We start from the raw sequence: 22,653 nt of genomic DNA, 5'->3' as shown, positions 1-22,653 counted from the left end.
GAAATTGTTATGAGCTTCTATAGCCATTTCAACAATTAAGAAAAGTCTAGGTAACCTCAAGCTCCTTGGATTACTATAGCCAAATTAAGGATTTAATTCAAAGTATTCCACCATTGGATTCTAATGATATGTTCATCAAAAGTCAAAGTGAGGAAACTTTAAGTCAATCATCTCTCACTTACTGATTTTACATCAAACCCTTATTTTTGTTGAAATTGTCTATTTAAATCATAGTTAATTCTAGTTTGTTTCAAGTATTTCAAAACACCAAAACTCCCATTTTATTTTTATTGTTATTTTACAAGTATTTTTAGAAAGAGATTTTCCATAGAGTTATAAATTGAACCAATCTCTGTGGATTCGATCCCTTTACCACTATATGCTATGTTAGTGTGTAATAATTAGGGTTATTAATTTTGTTGGCCTCGACAACCACCAAAATTTTGGCGCCGTTGTCGGGGACTGGTTTATTTTTAATCAATTTGTTTCTCTATGCCCAGATCTCAACGTACAGCTGACTTGATTTACAACCCAGAAATCGAAAAAGAAGAAAGGCGTGTAGCGAAGGAAAAGCGAAGTGAACGTGGTCAAACTTATAATCCTTACGTGGATCCGGAGGTTGAAACCGCTTCATTAAGTGATATAGAACCCGATTCTAGTCCTGAACCTTGCCAAGAAATTCCCGAAACACCACCCCTACAACAAAATCCACCCATTATTGAGCCAATTGCAATGGCGGACGGAGGAGAAGTTCCCGAAAGAACTTTGAGGCAAATGATGGGGACCGATGTTACACAAACTCCAACCGGTATCAATTACCCGGTTTTGGAAGGAGGCTCAGAGTTGAAGTCAACTTTAGTCCATCACCTACCAACTTTTCATGGATTGGAGAATGAAGACCCTCATAAGCATTTGAAGATGTTCAACATTATTCGCACTAGCATGAAGCCACAAGGGTCAACCGATGACCAAATCAAGCTAAGGGCATTCCCCTTTTCATTGGCCGATAGAGCAAAAGATTGGTTATTCTATCTTCCACTGGGGTCGATCAACTCATGGACCGACATGGAAAGAGCTTACCTTGATAAGTTCTATCCCACTTCAAGAGTCTCAAGTCTTAGAAATGAGATTTGTGGAATCCGCCAAGGTCAAAATTAGACTTTTCATGGTTATTGGGAGATTTTCAACAACTTGTGCTATAGTTTCCCACAACACCAAATTCCAGAACAACTCCTCAATCAACACTTCTATGAGGGATTGTTGCCAATGGAGAGAAAACTAGTTGATGCCTCAAGTGGTGGTGATGTCTTTAGTAAAACTCCACAACAAGCAAGACAACTTTTCAACACCGTAGCCGCGAATTCTCAACATTTTGGCCCGCGCCAAGACATGAAGTGTATCATCCAAAGTTCGGAAGCAAGAAGTTGGAGGGTGCTAAGTGTAAATTAAGGAAGCTACTCGACGAGTAGGTATGCTACTCGTCGAGTCAGAGCGGGATTGATCGCGGGTTTAAGTGGCCAACTCGTCAAGTCAGCGGTGGACTCGACGAGTTGGTGCTGAAGAGAGAAAACCCTAATCTCGAGGGTTGCACCCTATTTAAAGGACTTTATGTCCTTCCCCCAGCCTCCTAATCCCCCTGAGAGTTCCAGAAAACCCTAATTTTGTGTCAGGCTTCATTGTTGAGGAGATTGGGACTTGGAAGACGAAATTTTTGGAATGAGCTTGAGAAATTGGAAGCTAGCATCAAGGGGTTTGTATAGATCTGGGATCTACATCAGATTTGGGCGCATCTCTGAGGTAAGGAGCCCTTATCTTAAGCTATTTCCTTTTTGGTTCATCCTTGGTGGTTGTTTTGGGAGTTATTTAACTTGTTTTGAGGCCTATCTCGGATTTGGAGTTAGATCTGGGGTTGTTACTCCAGATCTAGACTCATGATGGCCTAGAATGTCATAAAGCTTCAGTCTTTGAGTTGTTGGTGAAGTCCCTTTGTCTAAAACCCAAGCCCTAGTATGTTTTGGACCCATATCTCCTTGGTTTCACGTAAAGTTTGCAACTTTGTGTGAGGGTTAGATTGTAGAAGGGTGGATCTATGGATTGGAGCCCCTGCATGGCTCGAAAAACTTCTGAATGGATTGAGAACTAGAGAGACTCGGCGAGTCACATGGGTGTACTCGACGAGTTGTATGAACATGTGCATGGACTCGATGAGTTGGAAGAACAACTCGGTGAGTCTGTTGAAGATTGCCTTGGACTCGGCGAGTCTGTTCTTGGACTCGGCGAGTCTGGTCGCAGACCCCAACCTCTTTTGGTTAAAGCCTTGGATTAATTGAGTCGGGCAGGATGGGACTCATAGATCGTTGGACACGACGAGTCTTGGGGCGACTCGGCGAGTTGAGTCGTATTTTGGGAGTTTCTGAGTATAGGAACTCGACGAGTTGTCAGGGTGACTCGGCGAGTAGAATCAACCAGGAAGGTTGACTTTGACTGAGGACTTTGAATTTGACCAAGAGTTGACCAGTTTTACTTCCAAGTGTATTTTGGTAATTTTGGGTATTTATGGAATTGGTTTTTTGGTAGTGTTATGTGGTGAAGATCGTGTCGGTGGTCGGAGTAGCTGGGTCTTATCTTTCCAGTCGGTAATTGCAGGTGAGTTATCCTCACTATATCGATAGGGTCTACGGCACCAAGGCCGGCCCTTTATGGGATGGAAATCCGGGTATTGTTTGTTATGTTATTGCTTTTCTAGATATGCATCCTGGTATTTAGGATGGTGTTATGTTAGTGACCTGGTCAAGGTCGGTACCCGGTATATAAGGTAATGTTATGCTAGTGACTGGTTCGGTCGGAATCCTGGTTAGGAGGTTGCAATGTTATTGAAATGCTAGATACATCCTGGTTTAGGGTGGTTGTTATGTTACTGATATGCTAGATACATCCTGGTTTAGGATGGTTTCTATGTTACTAATATGCTATGTGACCTATTAGACTGCTTGTCTGGTTAAGGATTGTTATGCGATTAATTGTTTAATGTGCATACGATTGGTTGACGGGGGTTGGGTTGAGGCGGGTCCTGCTTTGTGCTGTAGGCCAAGATACCCAAGGCGGACCAGATATTCTGAAGGCCCAGTGAGCGGTTCGCATAGGCTGAAGGCCCCAAGAGGGCGAACCAGACGTGCTGAGGCTCGAAGAGTGGACCAGGCCGACTGAAGGCCCGATGTGGGCAGACCAGTCATACTGTAGACTCAGAGAGTGGACTAGGTGGATTGAAGGCCCAGTACGGGCGGACCAATCACATTGTAGACCCGATGTGCATGGCTGTTCTATTTGTGATATGTTATGAGTATGTATGCGTGTGGTCGGTATTTTAGGGGTAACTCACTAAGCTTTTGGGCTTACAGTTCAGTGTTTTGTTTAAGGTACTTCAGGAGAACGTGGCAAGGCGAAGGTGTGATCGTACTGCTCCTCATGTTTTATGATTTATGTGATATGGTTTTGGGGAATACTCTGATGTTTAAACTATTTTGAAAACAAATGTATGAACTTAATGGTTTTTCAATGAATTAAAATGTTTTAATTTGGCTCGAATTTTATGGGTGCTATAAGTTGGTATCAGTGCCTTGGTTTCAGTGAATTGGAGGAACATTCGTGTAAATCCAGTCTCAAATCAAGGAGGGATTTACAAAATGGTTTTCAAAAGGTTTTCGAAATAAGTAAAGGAGGATGCAGAGGGTACGATCAGCCGGAGCCAGTAAGTAGACCCCAAAATACCACACAAGTTACTTGACTATGTGATATGTTGGAAGAGCATACTAGTACTAGGCTAGGGATCTTCAGAAATTGCATGATAGAATTGCCTGATTTCATGATGCCTATTAGCATAGGGTTTTCCTTATATGAAATTGACGATAATATCTTATAATCTTAAAACCTAGAGATATGAGTTGTTACTATGAGTTGGTTGTACATTGATTGCACGAAAACGCATTCGGTAACTCGGTGTTATAAAACGTGTCTTTGTGTATGATTCAACAAGTAGTATAACAAGCCATATGAGTTGAAGTTTATCCATTCCTTTTACCTTCGGGATAAAAGCGATATCTGTGGGCCCTTCGATGATTTGATGATGACAAATGGAAGTGCTCGGCCGGGCCAGGACTGATTTGATTTGTTTAATTAGTCAGACGTCATAAATCGGAAATCAGGAAACAACAAATGGACAGAGACAATGATTATAATCCATGTCTCAGTCCATATGATATCTAGAAAGGAGGAATATATGATCCCTTATCTAATTTACAAGTCATTGACAAAGGTCAGAGTTTATCTACAAGGTCAGAGTTCGACAAAAGCTTTTGAGAGCTACGATTGCCAGTTGGTTCTTGAAGCCATACGCAATAATAATTTTAGACTTATCCAAGTGGGAGACTGTTGGATTAATGTCTAAGTCCATAACTATAATTGGTAAGACTTGACCCGACCCGCCATGGTCCATTTGGTTTGCATGGCATCATGCACTTGGATAGACTAAATAAGAGAAATAAGACACTTATGGTTATTAATATATTATAAGTTCTAGTATATTAATAATAAGAATAATAATATTTAATTAGTATTGATCAAGAATTAATTTAGAATTAATTATGTGATCAAAAGAAGACTAATTAAATATATGGGTTGATTGTGCAAATCATCGATAACTTATATAGTGGGCCAAAGCTCCATGGATAATCAAGTTGGGTTAAACCCATAGGATGCTCCATGGAGGTTACATAACCCATGGGTCATGGTAATGAAAGGTCATGACAATTAGGGTTTACACGGTGTAACCCTTATTGTAACACACTATATAAGCATCATATTATTCACCAAAATCGACTACTAGTATTATTCTAGAGAAGGGCTCGCCGATTTCAAGTGTTCTACATTTCTCTCAAGGTTATTCCAAAAGCAATTGATGTTGTGTGAACCATTTGAGGTGTCACACATGGGGCACTAGGCACTCAAGCTTCATGAGGATTTCTACATCAAAGAGGTATGTATTCTATCTTGTTATATTCATTGTTTTGTATGCCAGATTAGGATAATACCTTGGAAAGTTCATATGTGCATGCATAATAGAGAAAACATAGATCCAAGGTATTTAGGGTTGCATGTACACTTAGGAGTGTTAGAATGCTCAAAACCCAACAGTGGTATCAGAGACTAGGCTTTTTTTCTTCTTATACTTGCAAAATTGGCTGAAAAATCGAGTTTTTATGCTGTCTGCACAGCAGACTCGCTGAGTCCACTGATGGACTCGCCGAGTCCAAGGCAAAATTCATCCAACTCGCCAAGTTTGTTCGTGCACTCGACGAGTTGGATCCCCAGACAGCATATATTTGACTTTTTTGGCTGGAATTGGACTAGGAACATTACCCTAAGATGTTTTTGGACTTATAAACTTGTTTTGATGTGGTAATGTTCATGCAAATCCAATTTCAAAGATAATTGTCAATAGATTCATGTTTTGTATTAGTTTAAGGTTTAGACTAATTACATGAAAAAGTTTGATTTGAATTATCTTGTTCTTATGAGTTGCTTAGATTAATAGAAAGTTATGTGAAATTGTTGTTTTCAATCCAAATGAATCTAAGAGTTGATTCTAAAATGTGTTTTGTAACTTGTCCTCAAGTTATATGAAAACTCACATTTAAGTTTCATAAAACTCATAAAAGTTGGCAATGGTTACAAAAAAAATGACGGCTCTTGTCCTCAAGTTATGGAGGTTCAAGAGTCACTTCATTAAGTAATAAAATGTGTAACCTTAATTAATTCCATAAGTTATAAAATAAAGAAAAGTTAATTCTTTTAATAGTTTAATGTCTTTCATAACTTGTCCTCAAGTTATGGAACTTGAAGAGTTTTGGAATAAAACTACTTTAAACACATAGGTTATGGAATTAATTAGTTTTAAATAGTATCAAAACTTGCCCTCAAGTTTTGGAATTTGAAAAAAGTTTTCACTTATGAATACTTTAATTCCAAGTTAGCCCTTAGAATTTTAAAAGTTAAAATTCAACCCTTATACTATATAATATTATAATTTAATTATATATATATATATATATATATATATATATATATATATATATATATATATATAAGAGTAAAGTCAGTCTTACCATTAGTAGGCCTCATTCATGAAGCTGATCTATAAGGCGGTATAAGGTTACTGCCTATAAAATGGCAGTTTAATGGGTGTCCACTCTCACCCACCGCTTCCGTTACCGGTGGAGGGTCGTTAGTCGAACGGGTTTGACAAGACTATAATTCTCCCTTCATTAAAAGTATTAATGATAAATACTAAGTAACTAAACTCTTAATAATACCCAATCATAGTTACTTAGGAAAATGTGAATAAGGTGCTAATCCATGAAATTACACTATGCACTTTGTTTAAGTCGGTTAGTGAAGCGTGTGTGGTTAACCGGCACACTAACTCGTATTTAACAAGGTAGGCAAAGGGTAACTTAATGTTTATCATAGTATCAATGGAGTGTGTGGGGTTAACCGGCACATCGATTGAGGGGTAAACACTTAAGGGTACCAAGTAATTTGCATGGTTACTTCACACCTTGTTTAGTGATCCTCAACATCCCAGTCACAAAACCTGAAGGGCACACTCGAGATTGAAACATGCCATTGAACAGTTCAATGAATCTCAAAAGATCTAGGAGTTTCAAATCCAATTAAAAACATAATAATACATTTCATTTATCTTGGTGGAAATTGGTGAATCGTCATTTAACTACCTTCAAATATTTTATAGCTTGGATTACGGCATCCCTTTTCCAAGTTATATAAGTATTGTGTTGGGTCCTAGCCTTAATATTTCATATTGAGTGTTATATTAAGGACTTTAGATCAACTATCTTGAATATCTCCGAAAAGATGTATGTTTTAGACATCTATGATCTTCCCAAATCTCGTAAAACAAGCTTTCCTAAATGGAGATGATGTCCCATGGAAATCATACTTCTTTCACCTCCTCCAATTATTCTCCTTAAACCCACAAGTTCAAGGTCACTCAAGCCCTATTGGCAAGGCAAGGTCTAGGTGTGATCACATCTTGGAGAAGCAGTCACATATTGACAAGCTGAGAGAGTTGGGTGTCAAAGTCTTGAGAAAGTTGGTGGTTCAATCACTTTCTAAGTCACATAGTGAGCTCCTTTGGGATTCCTACGAAACAGACTATGACAAGACCCTTAATGATCTTATCTATTTGCTAAGATCAACTTCCTAAAACTTTATGGACATTGATAATAATGACATTGGATATCCAGTAAAGCTCTCTCTTCCAATGGAAAGGGATCAGCCATAGTCAACTCGGTTGACCAAATGGTAAAGAGAAAGGCTAGGTCTGTGATAGTCCCATATTCCATTACCAAAGCGTCCATATGTTAACTTGCCAGAGCAAGGGGCATTGGTTGCGAAGCTGCCAATTTACCTAATGGTGTTAAAGTCAATAAGTTTGACTCTACATCAGGTAAAGTCCACTATCTAACTCTGCTAAGTTTCTATTCTGAGATTCTTGATAAATGATGTGACTGGGTCACATGTTGATGTTTTAAGAATCAAAGAAAAGTAAAGAAACTTAAAGAAAGAATATGTTGAATCTGATCGCGTAGATGGATTTCTATCGCATAGTTTGAAGATTGGATTCTTGAGCTACTTCTTAGGAGTTATGAGCTATTATTTAGGAATAGATAACAACAAGTTTTCATATGGATTGTAAGGATAAGTTTTTCCGCAAAGTTTTTAAAATAAAAGAAAATTTTTTATTTTATTTACTTTAAAATATCCTTACAATGGCATTTGAGGGAAAATTGTTGCTTATATGATTCCATTAATAACAAGAGTGGAAATATGAAATTGTTTCTTTCATTTGTGGTAATGTCTAAATTTACCAAATAAGGAAGGATTCTCATCACCCAAGTTTCAATTAGACCGGAACTTGGAATCATGCAAGTTGTATAGTATGATGAATGAGAACTTTCAAGCATTAGAAAAACTAAGACTAACTACTTGTTCACATGGATGTGTGAGTCAAGTGAAGGACTAAGGGATCGAGTACACATTCTTGTGCACTGGTCAAGTCCACCACAAAAGATCGATAAGATTATTCGTCATAATTTACTAAAACTCAGTAAATATGGTTATACTTACAAGCTTAAGTGTAATTCTGAGACATTAGAAAAGGTTCCAATGTAAGGCAGAGCGAATAAGAAGAATCAAATTAGGCAGAAGGATAAAAGTTTCTCAAATCTGAAAAGATGGGAGATTACTTTAGTATCAGTTTTTATGATCATCTTAATGATTTAGAGACCTTATCACAATTCATCCTCTAAGTGCATTCTGATAGCTAAGAAGAGGAATCTTGAATTGTTGAAATGGTTAAATCAAGAAGATGAGTGATACTTCGTTCCAATACAAGTCTTAGAGTCATACTCCAAGATTGTTAAATCAAAAGTTTTTTTAAAGTTATGATCTTAAGAGTTTTGAAACTTCCATAAGTTATGGATGTTAAATGTCTCATTTATTAACTCTTTAGGTTATGAAGTCCAAGAGTCTTCAAAGGATAATTGTCAAAGTTTCAAGATTTGTATCAGTTTATATGATTATCTAATTTCTTGAAAATTGTTGATGTGAATTATCTTTACTTATGAGTTTAATCTAGATCATAGAAAAATTATTTGATTATTGTGTTAATCAGAATATTTGATCTTAATGGTTTTTATGAAATCCATAACTTGTCCTCAAGTTATGGAAAGTGAAGAGTTTTTCTTTTTAAAGTGTCATTAAGTCTCATAGGTTATGAAAATAGAAGAGTCTCTTTTTTTAATGTCATCATTAAATGATTTAATGTCTTCCATAACTTGTCCTCAAGTTATGGAACTTGAATTTTTTTTTTCATTAAACCTTAATTAAACTCATAAGTTATGAAAAAGCCAAGAATTTTGAAAGGTTTCAAAACTTGTCCTCAAGTTTTGGAATTTGTAAAGTTACCCCCCATGTATACTTTAATTCCAAACTAGACCTTAGAATTTTAAAAGTTAAAATTCAACCCTTATACTTTATAATATTATAAGTTAATAATATTTATATATATGTATAAGAGTAAAGTCAGTCCTACCGTTAGTAGGCCTCATTCACAAAGCCGGTCTATAAGGGGGATATAAGGTTACTGCTTATAAAATGGCAGTTTAATGGGTGTCCACTCTCACCCACTTCTTCCTTGACCGGTGGAGGGTCGTTAGCCGAACGGGTAGGACACGGACTATAATTCTCCCTTTATTAAAAGTATTAATGATAAATACTAAGTAACTAAACCTTTTATAAATATCCAATCTTAGTTACTTAGGAAAATGTGAATAAGGTGCTAATCCATGAAATTACACTTTGTACTTTGTTTAAGTCGGTTAGTGGAGCGTGTGTGGTTAACCGGCACACTAACTCGTATTTAACAAGGTAGGCAAAGGGTAACTTAATGTTTATCATAGTATCGATGGAGTGTGTGTGGTTAACCGGCACATCAATTGAGGGGTAAACACTTAAGGGTACCAAGTAATTTGCATGCTTACTTCACACCTTGTTTTGTGATCCTCGGCATCCCAGTCACAAAACTTGAAGGGCACACTTGAGATTGAAACATGCCATTGAAAAGTTCAATGAATCTCAAAAGATCTAGGAGTTTCAAATCCAATTAAAACCTAACAAATTATTTCGTTTTTTCACGGTGGAAATTGGTGAATCGTCATTCACCTACCTTCAAATATTATATAGCTTGGATTACGACATCCCTCTTCCAAGTTGTAAAATAGTTTGTTGGGTCCTAGCCTTAATATTTCATATTGGGTGTTATATTAAGGACTTTAAATCAACTATCTTGAATATCTCCCAAAAGATGTCCAGTTCAGACATGTATGATCTTCCCAAATATCTTGGAACTTCACTTCCTCCACCTCCTCCAATTAGTCTCCCTAACCCACAAGTTCAAGTTCACTCAAGCCCTATTGGCAAGGCAAGGTCTTGGTGTGATCACATCTTGGAGATGAAGTCACATACTGACAAGCCGGGAGAGTTGGGTGTCAAAGTCTTAAGAAAGTTAGTGGTTCAATCACTTTCTAAGTCACATAGAGAGTTCCTTGGGACTCCTATGAAACAGACTATGACAATACCCTTAATGATCTTATCTATTTGTTTTGTGCTGCTAAATCAGAAATGATTTAATGTACTAGTAAAGCAAATTTGATTAGGAGATCAACTTCCCAAAACTTTATGGACAGGGACAATAGTGACACATGAAATCCAGAAAAGCATTCTCTTCCCAATGGAATGGGATCGGCCATAGTCAACTCGGTTGACCAAATGGTAAAGAGAAAGGCTAAGTCTGAGATAGTCCTAGGTACTATTACCTAAGGGTCTATATGGTCCTATTGCCAAAAGGAAAGGGAATTGGTTGCGAAGCTGTTAATTTTACCTGAAAGATCATAAGGCTAGTAAAGTCAATAAGTTTGAATCTATTTCAGGTAAGGTCCACTATCTAACTCGGTTAAGTTTCAATTCTGAGATTCTTATTACAAGATGTGACTGGGTCACATGTTGATGTTTAAGAATCAAAGTAAAAGTGAAGGAAACTTAAAGAAAGAGTATGTTGAATCTGATCGCGAAGCTGGATTTCTATCGCTTGATTGAAGATTGGATTCTTGAGCTACTCTTAGGAGTTATGATAGATTGCTAGGAAACAAGTAATAACATAGTTTTCATTTCAAGTTACATTGTAAGGAAAAAGTTTTTTCTGCATTTTAAAATAAATAAAATTTTGTTTTACTTTATTTTTATCTCCTTACAATGGCATTCATGAAAACTTGATGTTTGTATGTTTATAGCAATATTGGAAATATGAATTTGATTCGTTCATTTGTGGTAGTGTCTAAATTTACCAAATAAGGAAAGATTCTCATCACCCAAGTTTCAATTGGACCGAAACTTGGAATCATGCAAGTTGTATAGTATGATGAATGAGAACTTTCGAGCATTGGAAAAATTAAGACTAACTACTTGTTCACATGGATGTGTGAGTCAAGAGAAGGACTAAGGGATCAAGTACACTTTCTTGTGCACTTGTCAAAGTCCACCACAAAAGATGGATAAGACTATTCATCATGATTTACTAACGTTCAGTAAATATGATTATACTTACAAGCTTAAGTATAATTCTGAAACATTGGAAAATTTTCAATGTATGACCAAACGAATAAGAAGAATCAAATTAGGCAGAAGGATAAAAGTTTCTCAAATCAGAAAAGATGGGAGAGTACTTTAATATCATGTTTTAAGGTCATCTTAATGATTTTGAGACCTTCTCACAATTCATCCTCTAAGTACATTTTGATAGTTAAGAAGAGGAGTTATGAATTGTTGAAGTGGTTAAATCAAGAAGATGATTCATACTTCATTCCAAAACAATTCATAGAGTTATACTCTAAGATTGTAACTTTAGTGACATGTCTTAAAGAAGGTATAACACACTTGTCAAATGTAAGAGTAAAAGTTTTCTACTCTTGTACATTTGAAATTGGTAACTTGTGATGTTTTGGATAAAACAAAGACCAACCAAGGCCAATTGTGTGAAGTTTTTGTCTTGATTAGAATCCGCACTATCTCTTGGATGTTTGACAAGGGAGTCTTATAAGTCAAGAGGATAGTGGGAGTCTTAAAGGTCTTGAAAGTCTCAAGAACTAATTAAGAATAAAACCTGAAGTTATAAGTGCTTCACTAGCACACAACTTGAGGTTTATAACCTATCGTGTTGACATATTTTGTACCCATTCCAGTTAACGTTGGCTTTGCATATGAGTTCTTAGAGTTCTCAATTGTTTGTATAGCTGCTTGGAATCAATGGCAGGCCCTTGAGCTGCCAGGTGGCAAGAAGTTAAGATTGCACAAGTTCAATCCATATGAGTTAGGATTTGTCACTAACTTAGTCTTGTGATTATGGTTTTGACAAATTCACATGGATAAGAACACATACACCATAAAATCTAGTGTCATAAGGTTTCTCTCTGATTCATGAAAATGATGGTGAGGAAATTATTTCACTAAGTAGATTTTAAGTAGATAGCAATTGTGATATTTTCAGTTCTCAAAGTCGTTAGTGGAGTGTGCGTGGTTAATCGGCACACTAACATTGACTTATGAGAAATGGAAACAAGTCTAAACAATTGAGACTATGATTACAGCATCCCTTTTCATAGTTCTGAAATTGTTTAGACACACTTGTGAGCTACCTAAGAAAGGTGTATGATTTTGATAAAGTCTTATCGAGGCAATCTAGTATCAGAAATCTGAACTTTGGTAAGAAAGTCAATAAAGTATTGATTTCTAGAAGTCCAGCTGATTTCTGAGTACATGTCAAAGCTAGTGGGAGCATACGTGTTATGCTAATAATCATCATGTTAGTGGGAGCATGATAATTATGATAAAGGTTGCAAGTTAGCAATGTTAATTATTGAAAACAAAAGGTTCTAATTGGAAAAGAGTTGTTTTGGTATAATTAAGGGAGAGGAAACTATACTTCATCTCAAATCTATAAGCTTAGATCATGAGTTTTTAATCATTTAGTCGAGGATATATATATATATATATATATATATATATATATATATATATATATATATATATATATATATATATGAATTTCATGTTGGAATGGCTCAACATAAGGAAATTCTGTATATGGGTCCATTATTTACATTCTAAAATTCAATTATGATTATGGCATCCCTTTTTTCATAATCTTAATTATGAGAACTTGGCAAATTGAAATGGAAATATATTATAGCAAAAGACTGGTTTAGTCTTTATGTGAGACATCATGAATCGTGTCCCATATGCTTCGGATATAGGATCGATTACATGTGCTATATTCATCCTTTCTAAAATTTTCCAAATGCCTGGGGCATTAAGAAGGGAAACGGTTTAGAACTGGATATGACTAAAAGGAATAAACAATTGTCGAGGACAATCTATGGTTTACCAAAGATTGGTTGCTCAAGGACAATTGGAAGTATATTGGTAATTCAGGAAGGACAATATTGGCATAATCTATAAGGAGGCAACTCTTATTCGGAAGTGATAGTCAAAATGGAATTTGGAAATGTTTCAAAGTTAGATTAGGAAACTTAATGCAAGAAGGATGTTTCCAAGGAGTTGATCTCCTTTGGAATGCTCTGTAATGGTTGTTGTCAAGTATTTCTAACTTTGTGAAAAATCTTTACAAGAGGATCAATGCATATAAGTTTAGAATCTAACAGATTTCTGTAAATGGCATGAATTTGGAATTCTTGCATTTGCAGTAAGGATTTGGGACTGTGAAAAGAGGATCACTAGAGTTATGTTCAATTGATCTATTTCACAAAGTAAAGATCATAGACAAACATAATATGCATACTTGGTGTATGGCATGACTAGTGTTTAGAAAACATAGTGTACATGCTTGAAGCATGGGACAACTATTGTTTTAAATTCAAGAATAAAGTTGATAGCTGAAACAGTATACAATGAATAATGTGTAATCATATGGTGATAAATAAAAGTTGTTTTATTTATGTTCATAGGTTTTAATACCATATTGGATTCAATTATTAACTTTGCATGTTTTAACTTCCTAAATAACTAGGTCATTGTTCTAGATGACTAAGTTATTAAAACCATCCACAGTCGGTCAAATGTTGGAAGTAAATATGAGTTAAGACTGTCATGGGTTGGCTTGTAGAGGTCTAAGATGTTGGACAAAGGGCTACAACACTCATGAGTGCTCATAAGTTCTGAGTATTGGATTCAACCCGCTCTCATTGGAATCACTTCATGGATTTTATCATGAGTGATCATGAGACGATAATATCTTATATTCATCAAACCTAGAGATATGAGTTGTTACTATGAGTTAGTTGTACATTGATTGCACGAAAACGCATCCGGTAACTCGGTGTTATAAAACGTGTCTTTGTGTATGATTCAACAAGTAGTAGAACAAGCCATATGAGTCGAAGTTTATCCATTCCTTTTACCTTCGGGATAAAAGTGATATCTGTGGGCCCCTCAATGATTTGATGATGATAAATGGAAGTGCTCGGCCAGGCCAGGACTGATTTGATTTGTTCAATTAGTCAGTCGTCATAAATCGGAAATTGGGAAACAACAAATGGACAGAGAGAATGATTATAATCCATGTCTCAGTCTGTATGATATCTAGAATGGAGGAATATATGATCCCTTATCTAATGGACAAGTCATTGACAAAGGTTAGAGTTCATCTACAAGGTCAGAGTTCAACAGAAGCTTTTGAGAGCTATGATTGCCAGTCGGTTCTTGAAGTCATACGCAATAATAGTTTTAGACTTATCCAAGTGGGAGAATGTTGGATTAATATCTAAGTCCATAACTATAATTGGTAAGACTTGACCCGACCCGGCATAGTCCATTTGGGTTGCATGGCATCATGCACTTGGATAGACTAAATGAGAGAAATAAGACAGTTATGGTTATTAATATATTATAAGTTCTAGTATATTAATAATAAGAATAATAATATTTAATTAGTATTGCTCAAGAATTAATTGAGAATTAATTATGTGCTCAAAAGAAGACTAATTCAATATATGGGTTGATTGTGCAAATCATCCATAATTTATATAGTGGGCCAAAGCTCCATGGATAATCAAGTTGGGTTAAACCCATAGGATGCTCCATGGATGCTCCATGGAGGTTACATAACCCATGGGTCATAGGTCATGACAATTAGGGTTTACATGGTGTAACCCTAATTGTAACACACTATATAAGGATCATATTATTCACCAAAATCAACTACTAGTATTATTCTAGAGAAGGGCTCGTCGATTTCAAGTGTTCTACATTTCTCTCAAGGTTATTCGAAAAGCAATTGATGTTGTGTGAACCATTTGAGGTGTCACACATGGGGCACTAGGCACTCAAGCTTCATGAGGATTTCTATATCAAAGAGGTATGTATTCTATCTTGTTATATTCATTGTTTTGTATGCCAGATTAGGATAATACCTTGGAAAGTTCATATGTGAATGTATAATAGAGAAAACATAGATACAAGGTATTTAGGGTTGCATGTACACTTAGGAGTGTTAGAATGCTCAAAACCCAATTGTCAGTTAGTTACAAGAATAGGCAACATTATTTCAGTGTCGGTGAGCTCAGGACGGTCGGCAAGTGTTGTGAGGCCCGGTTTTCCTTGGATCTCATGTATCGGATGGAAAGGATTGATTGTGCGATATATTGCACTATTGGGACTGTAGTCTATGTCTTGGGAGTGGTTTGTAGCCCGGTTTAGGGCAGAGGTTGTTTCAGCTGCTTCCGTTCAGCTGTGGGAGTTTCAGTTAGTAAGTGAGTCAGGGTGTGAACGCTGAAGAGAATGATTTCTAAAGCCCGAAAGCGGAAAGCTTGTTTGGAACACCTTTGGAAAAGGGGTTTTATGTGGGAGGACTACGGATGGAGTCCCACAAAAGGGTTATTCATCATTGTAAGGATTTAGTCGTTAGCAACCATTAGCAGTTGACAGATTAAAAGCGCCAAGAGAAGTAACTCATTGTCGAGTATTAGTTGGAGCATCTATATGGTGGTATTCAGGAAGTGAGTGTGGAGTCATTCACGCATTAGTGGATGTCGGTTTCACTGGGATTCAAGAAGTGATCATCTAATTCTTAGAAGTGTATGATGAGTCGGGTCTAGCTAGCAATGGAACACTAGTGGGAAAGAGTTGGTTGTCATCGGATAAATCGTTGGGAACTGAGGAGGATTGAGAATCCTCCAATCTTCATGTATTATGAATGCTTAGTTGAATCTAAGTGGGGGAGTGTTACCCTGAGATGCTAAAGTGGAAAGGTTTTGAAATGGGGATAAGTTTCACAACCCGACAAGGAGAACAGAGGCCCTATTGGCTGCTTAGTTAAGGGTTGTGTTGTTTGGGGGTCGGCCAAACTCCCCAACATAAGAGCATGTCTTCTGGATGCTTGATAGCAGAAGTTGGGTAACCAAGTTGGGGTCCTAGTCAAGAATCGAGTTCAGTTCGAGTTTTCGGTCGAGGGTGTGCTTGACTCTGAGGGCTTTGGATTGATAGATTGAGGGTTTTATTAGATGTCAGGGCTCAGCAGTGCATTCAGCACGAGAGTGCGGGTTATTTAGCGTGTATGGTAGACATGTGGGCCAGGGAACAGACCTCGTATTTTCGAGAAGGTGGACGATTGATTGAAGGCTTGGAAGGGTGGTCTAGTCATGCTAAAGACTCTGTTTATGTTTGTAGATCTATGTTCGAGTATTGAGTAGACTGCTACGCTTTAGCACTCAATAGGTCGGTTCCACGTTTTGAGTATGCTGCTAGAGTAGGCTGAGGACTCCGGTGTACCTTGGTTGATCGGCAGTTATTACTAGGGGTCGGGCGGAGTTCAAAGAATCTTGGTGATCTCATCCGTTCGGAGTGTCTCCGAGGATTCATCTTCTCGGATCAGGTAATACTCCAGTTGGGGACCGAGAATGTATCCGAATGGGTGTTTTAATTAAAATGTTGGATCCAGCGGTGTTGTTAGCCGAGAGTGTGGCATGATGGGAGCAAGCGATAGACAAGTGGGGCAGGGAACAGACCATGGTTTCAGGGAAGGTAGTTGGTCGATGTGAGGCTTGGGTTTAGGCCACGGAAAGGATTCCGGGAACGGAATAGGAGTTTGGAACTTCTAGAGGGCTAGAACAGACTGCATGGGAGAGATTCCCGGGAAGAATGGTTCAGGGCGACGTACATCGGTTTTGAGCAGTCCGGATAGACTGAGGGTCGGGAGGCGTACTAGTCGGGCCGAAGGCTCGGGGAACGGTCCAGATAGGCTGCAGGCCCGGGAGGGCGGTCCAGACATGCTGAAGGTTCTTAGAGTGTTCCAGATAGACTGAAGGCTTGGAAAGGGGGTCCAGTCATGCTGAAGACTCTGTATGTGTTAGTGGATCGGTATGAGGAGAATGAAGGAATTTGTCGCCATGCAATGATAATCGATATGGTCTGGCCCCAAGTATTGATCATGATGATGGAGTTGGTTGACGGCCATGCATGGGCCTAGTTAGTTATGTGATCGGATTCAAAATATATGGGAGTCCGAGAATAGCGGTTGCTCTACATGGATAGTGTAAAGTGGAGTTTAGCTTAGTGGCACTTTTAGGTGCGGTAAGGGTTGTTGTGTAGACTTCCAGGAAAGGAAAGATATGTAGCTCCGGAAGGAGTGCGGGTCCTCTGAATGGGAGGAAGCAGAGTAAATGGATGACCGAAAGTGCTTCAGTTGTTGGTAGTAAGCACTGGATTGTACCAGATATATGGAATCACATACGGTTTGGATGCCCGTTGAGGTTATGGCAATGTTGGATGATGCGCAGCCATGTTTTCAGTCTCCTTGGAAGAGGAGGATGATAGTAGTTCCAAAGTGGATATTTTGGACAGAGGAAGGTGAGAAAGCAGGTTAACAGACTCGGGAGTAGCCTGGACCGGTTCTGAGGACTATATAAGGATATTACAGTCGGAGGTCAAGGACCTAGAGATCGTGATGGGGAAGTGTAAGTGGGTTGCACTCGATTATATCGAACCGAAGGGTCCGAGGGTGACGCAAGGACAGGGTCCTTGGTTCCGATTATGGTTGATTCATGAGCTCTGAATGTAGTGGTGTTCCATCCTAGGGTTGGCTGAGCCATCGTAGGCATGCCTGGTTTTCCAACCCGAGGCTGTTTAAGCCAGTTTCGATGTGTAGGAACTTTATAGTTGAGTGTTCGGGAAGGTTGCACAGAAGCTGTGAAAGGTTTCATCGTGTCAGCACGGTAAGGGACTTGATCCAGGGAGGAAATGGGATGATTTTCCATCGGTGATGTCAATGGAGAGCAAACTAGTTGATGCCTCAAGTGGTGGTGATGTCTTTAGTAAAACTCCACAACAAGCAAGACAACTTTTCAACACCGTAGCCGCGAATTCTCAACATTTTGGCCCGCGCCAAGACATGAAGTGTATCATCCAAAGTTCGGAAGCAAGAAGTTGGAGGGTGCTAAGTGTAAATTAAGGAAGCTACTCGACGAGTAGGTATGCTACTCGTCGAGTCAGAGCGGGATTGATCGCGGGTTTAAGTGGCCAACTCGTCGAGTCAGCGGTGGACTCGACGAGTTGGTGCTGAAGAGAGAAAACCCTAATCTCGAGGGTTGCACCCTATTTAAAGGACTTTATGTCCTTCCCCCAGCCTCCTAATCCCCCTGAGAGTTCCAGAAAACCCTAATTTTGTGTCATGCTTCATTGTTGAGGAGATTGGGACTTGGAAGAGGAAATTTTTGGAATGAGCTTGAGAAATTGGAAGCTAGCATCAAGGGGTTTGTATAGATCTGGGATCTACATCAGATTTGGGCGCATCTCTGAGGTAAGGAGCCCTTATCTTAAGCTATTTCCTTTTTGGTTCATCTTTGGTGGTTGTTTTGGGAGTTCTTTAACTTGTTTTCAGGCCCATCTCGGATTTGGAGGTAGATCTGGGGTTGCTACTCCAGATCTAGACTCATGATGGCCTAGAATGTCATAAAGCTTTAGTCTTTGAGTTGTTGGTGAAGCCCTTTTGTCTAAAACCCAAACCCTAGTATGTTTTGGACCCATATCTCCTTGGTTTCACATAAAGTTTGCAACTTTATGTGAGGGTCAGATTGTAGAACCGTGGATCTATGGATTGGAGCCCCTACATGGATCGAAAAGCTTCTGAATGGATTGAGAACTAGAGAGACTCGGCGAGTCACATGGGTGTACTCGATGAGTTGTATGAACATGCGCATGGACTCGGCGAGTATGTTGAAGATTGCCTTGGACTCGGCGAGTCTGGTCGCAGAGCCCAACCTCTTTTGGTTAAAGCCTTGGATTAAGTGAGTCGGTCGGCGACTCAGTGAGTCGAGCAGGATTGGACTCAGAGATCGTTGGACTCGACGAGCCTTGGGGCGACTCGGCGAGTTGAGTCGTATTATGGGAGTTTCTGAGTATAGGAACTCGACGAGTCGTCGGGGTGACTCGACAAGTAGAATCAACCAAGAAGGTTGACTTTGACTGAGGACTTTGACTTTGACCAAGAGTTGACCAGTTTTACTTCCAAGTGTATTTTGGAAATTTTGGGTATTTATGGAATTGGTTGTTTGGTAGTGTTCTGTGGTGAAGACCGTGTCGATGTTCGGAGCAGCTTTTATCTTTCCAGTCGGCAATTACAGGTGAGTTCTCCTCACTATATCGATAGGGTCTATGGCACCAAGGCCGGCCCTTTTTTGGATGGAAATCTGGGTATTATTTGTTATGTTATTGCTTTGCTAGATATGCATTCTGGTATTTAGGATGGTGTTATGTTAGTGACCTGGTCAAGATCGGTACCCGGTATATAGGGTAATGTTATGCTAGTGACTGGTTCGGTCAGAATCCTAGTTAGGATGTTGCAATGTTATTGACATGCTAGATACTTCCTGGTTTAGGGTGGTTGTTATGTTACTGATATGCTAGATACATCCTGGTTTAGGATGGTTGCTATGTTACTGATATGCTATATGATCTGTTAGATTGTTTGTCTGGTTAAGGATTGTTATACGATTAATTGTTTATTCTGCATACGATTGGTTGACGGGGGTTGGGTTGAGGCGGGTCCTGCTTTGTGCTATAGGCCAACATACCCGGGGCGGACCGGATATTCCGAAGGCCCAACGAGTGGTCCGGATAGGCTGAAGGCCCCAAGAGGGCGGACCAGACGTGCCGAGACTCGGAGAGTGGACCAGGCCGCCTGAAGGCCCGGTGTGGACGGACCAATCATATTGTAGACTCAGATAGTGGACCAGGTGGATTGAAGGCCCAGTGCGGGTGGACGAATCACACTGTATAACCGATGTGCATGGCTATTCTATTTGTGTTATGTTATGAGTATGTTTGTGTGTGGTCGGTATTTTGGGGGTAACTCACTAAGCTTTCGGGCTTACAGTTCAGTTTTTTGTTTCAGGTACTTCAGGAGAACGTGGCAAGGTGAAGGCGTGATCGTACCGCTCCTCATGTTTTATGATTTGTGTTATATGGTTCTGGGGAATAATCTGATGTTTAAACTATTTTGAAAACAAATGTATGAACTTAATGGTTTTTGAATGAATTAATATGTTTTAATTTGGCTCAAATTTTATGGGTGCTACATGAAGAGAGACAGACAACACAGAGTCAATGAAGTGGGAACATCAAATCTTGAGTCTCAAATCAAAGATCTAACCTCCGTTGTCCAAAATCTAGCGATGGGACAAACTCCACAAGTGATGGTTTGTGGAATATGTGCAACAATGGGTCATCCTACGGATATGTGTCCCATCCTTCAAGAAGATGCGGAGCATGTGAATACCACAGGAGAGTTCCATAACTACCACAACAAACCATCTGGTTACCAAAATGCATATAATTCAAGTTGGAAACCAAATCCCAACATGAGCTACAACCCAAGACCATTGCCTCAAAATGCGTTAGTTAGACCATCCTATCCACCACCACAACCTCATTACCAACATCAAGAAACACACTATCAATCCAAACCGCACCCTACACATCATCATCATCAACAACCTCCTCAATCTCAACCAAGTAGCTCCGAAATGTCTCTTGAAGACATTGTCAAATCCCTAGCCATTAGTACCCAACAATTCCAAAAAGGGACAAGGACTAGTATCTCCAACCTTGAAGCACAAATGGGAGATATAGTTACATCCATAAGCAAGTTGGAATCCCGTGGTAAACTCCCTTCTCAAACCGAAAAGAACCCAAATGTCAATGTGGTGACCTTGAGAAGGGGCAAACAAACCAGAGAAAATAGTTCGAAGAAGAATCCGAGGGAAGAAGAGGAAGAAATGGAGATCATTCCCATTGAGGATCCCATAGATAAGAACGATACACAAGCCCGAGCCCCAAAGAAGACTACCCCTCTAGTGACACCAACAGCCACTCACCCACCGTTCCCTTCCCGACTTGGAACTTTGAAGAAAATATAGAGGAGAAAGAGATTTTAGACACCTTCCGAAAGGTGGAAGTAAACATCCCTTTACTTGATGCAATCAAACAAATCCCGAGATATGCAAAACTCTTAAAGGAGCTTTGCACCAACAAGAGAAAGTTGAAGGGAAATGAGAAAATTTTGATGAATGAAAACGCATCCGCGGTTCTACAAAGGAAACTTCCACCCAAATGCAAAGATCCCGGAATTTTCACGGTTCCTTGCAAGATTGGAGATGTCACTTTTAGTAGTGTTATGCTTGATCTTGGTGCCTCTATCAATGTCTTGCCCTATTCGGTGTATGAATCATTGAATGTCGGACCCTTAAGTGAAACCGGTGTCATAATCTCTCTTTCGGATAAATCAAGAGTCTTTCCTAGAGGTGTTTTGGAAGATGTCCTAGTGCAAGTGAACCAATTGGTCTTCCCGGCGGATTTCTATGTGATTGATCTAAATGAGCAAGTGTCCTCTATGTCGGTTCTAATCTTGCTTGGGAGACCGTTTTTGAAGACGGCTTGGACGAAGATCGATGTGTATACGGGAAGTTTGACAATGGAGTTTGATGGTGAAATAATAAGTTTTAATATTTATGATGCCATGAGATATCCTAGTGATGTTTCATCTTTGTACTTTGTTGATGTTGTTGAGCCAATTACTCAAGAATTGTTTGAGTTATCTAACGGTGATATGTTGGAGATGATCTTAAGCAAAGGATTCGATTGTGGGAAGCTAGCCGAGCAATTAAAGCTTTATTCTTTGGATCCGGAAGTTGAGAAGTTGGTAAATAAAATGGAGATGAAGAAATCCACAAGATTAGATGTCAAACAAATTGAATTGCCCCCAACTCACACAAAATTGCCTCCATCCCTTGTTCAACCACCTAAATTTGAATTGAAGGTCCTACCTCAACACTTGAAGTATGCCTACTTGGGAAAGAATGAAACCCTTCCGGTTATCATTTCAACTCACTTAATCGAATTTGAATAAGAACAAATCCTCAAGGTGTTGAAGGAGCATAAAGAAGCCATGGGTTGGACGATTGTGGATATTAAAGGGTTGAGTCCCTCCACTTGTATGCACAAAATTTTTGATGGAGGATGAATGCAAGCCAAGTCAGGATGCACAAAGAAGGTTGAACTCACCAATGATGGAAGTTGTGAAGAAAGAGATTTTGAAGCTCCTTGATGCGGGGATGATCTACCCAATCTCGGATAGCAAGTGGGTGAGCCCGGTGCAAGTCATTCCATAGAAGACGGGAATCACGGTGGTCGAAAACAACAAATGTATGATGATCCCCACCCGTGTGCAAAACGGGTGGAGAGTATGTATTGACTACCGCAAACTCAATGCAAGCACACGAAAAGATCATTTTCCATTGCCTTTCATCGACCAAATGTTAGAAAGGTTGGCAGGGAAATCCCATTATTGTTGTTTAGATGGGTATTCCAGTTTTCACCAAATCCCAGTGGCACTGGAAGACCAAGAAAAGACAACTTTTACATGTCTATTTGGCACTTACTTTCGCATAC

General features: G+C 39.0%; 1 protein-coding gene across 1 annotated transcript; it reads left to right on the top strand.

Moving 5' to 3' along the window:
* Nucleotides 1-492: 492 nt before the first annotated feature.
* On the top strand, nt 493-22,111 carry LOC111901006 (uncharacterized). The gene is made up of 3 exons (XM_023896873.2): nt 493-808; nt 21,123-21,689; nt 21,786-22,111. Exons 1-3 carry the CDS (start codon nt 493-495, stop codon nt 22,109-22,111), a joined length of 1,209 nt encoding a protein of 402 aa, XP_023752641.2.
* Nucleotides 22,112-22,653: the final 542 nt, after the last annotated feature.

Source organism: Lactuca sativa, chromosome 1, assembly GCF_002870075.4.
Source record: "Lactuca sativa cultivar Salinas chromosome 1, Lsat_Salinas_v11, whole genome shotgun sequence".
NCBI classification, from domain to species: domain Eukaryota; kingdom Viridiplantae; phylum Streptophyta; class Magnoliopsida; order Asterales; family Asteraceae; genus Lactuca; species Lactuca sativa.
Note: the sequence above shows the minus strand (reverse complement) of the source record. Positions and strands in the feature narration are given on the sequence as shown.

What these genes read in the sequence shown, in the direction of transcription:
- LOC111901006 (XM_023896873.2), top strand. Translation starts at nt 493, where the DNA reads ATGCCCAGATCTCAACGTACAGCTGACTTGATTTACAACCCAGAAATC. An exon ending in TGTTACACAAACTCCAACCG is followed by an intron (nt 809 to 21,122) that starts GTATCAATTACC and finishes AAGAAAATATAG; the next exon opens with AGGAGAAAGAGATTTTAGAC. An exon ending in TTTGACAATGGAGTTTGATG is followed by an intron (nt 21,690 to 21,785) that starts GTGAAATAATAA and finishes CAATTACTCAAG; the next exon opens with AATTGTTTGAGTTATCTAAC.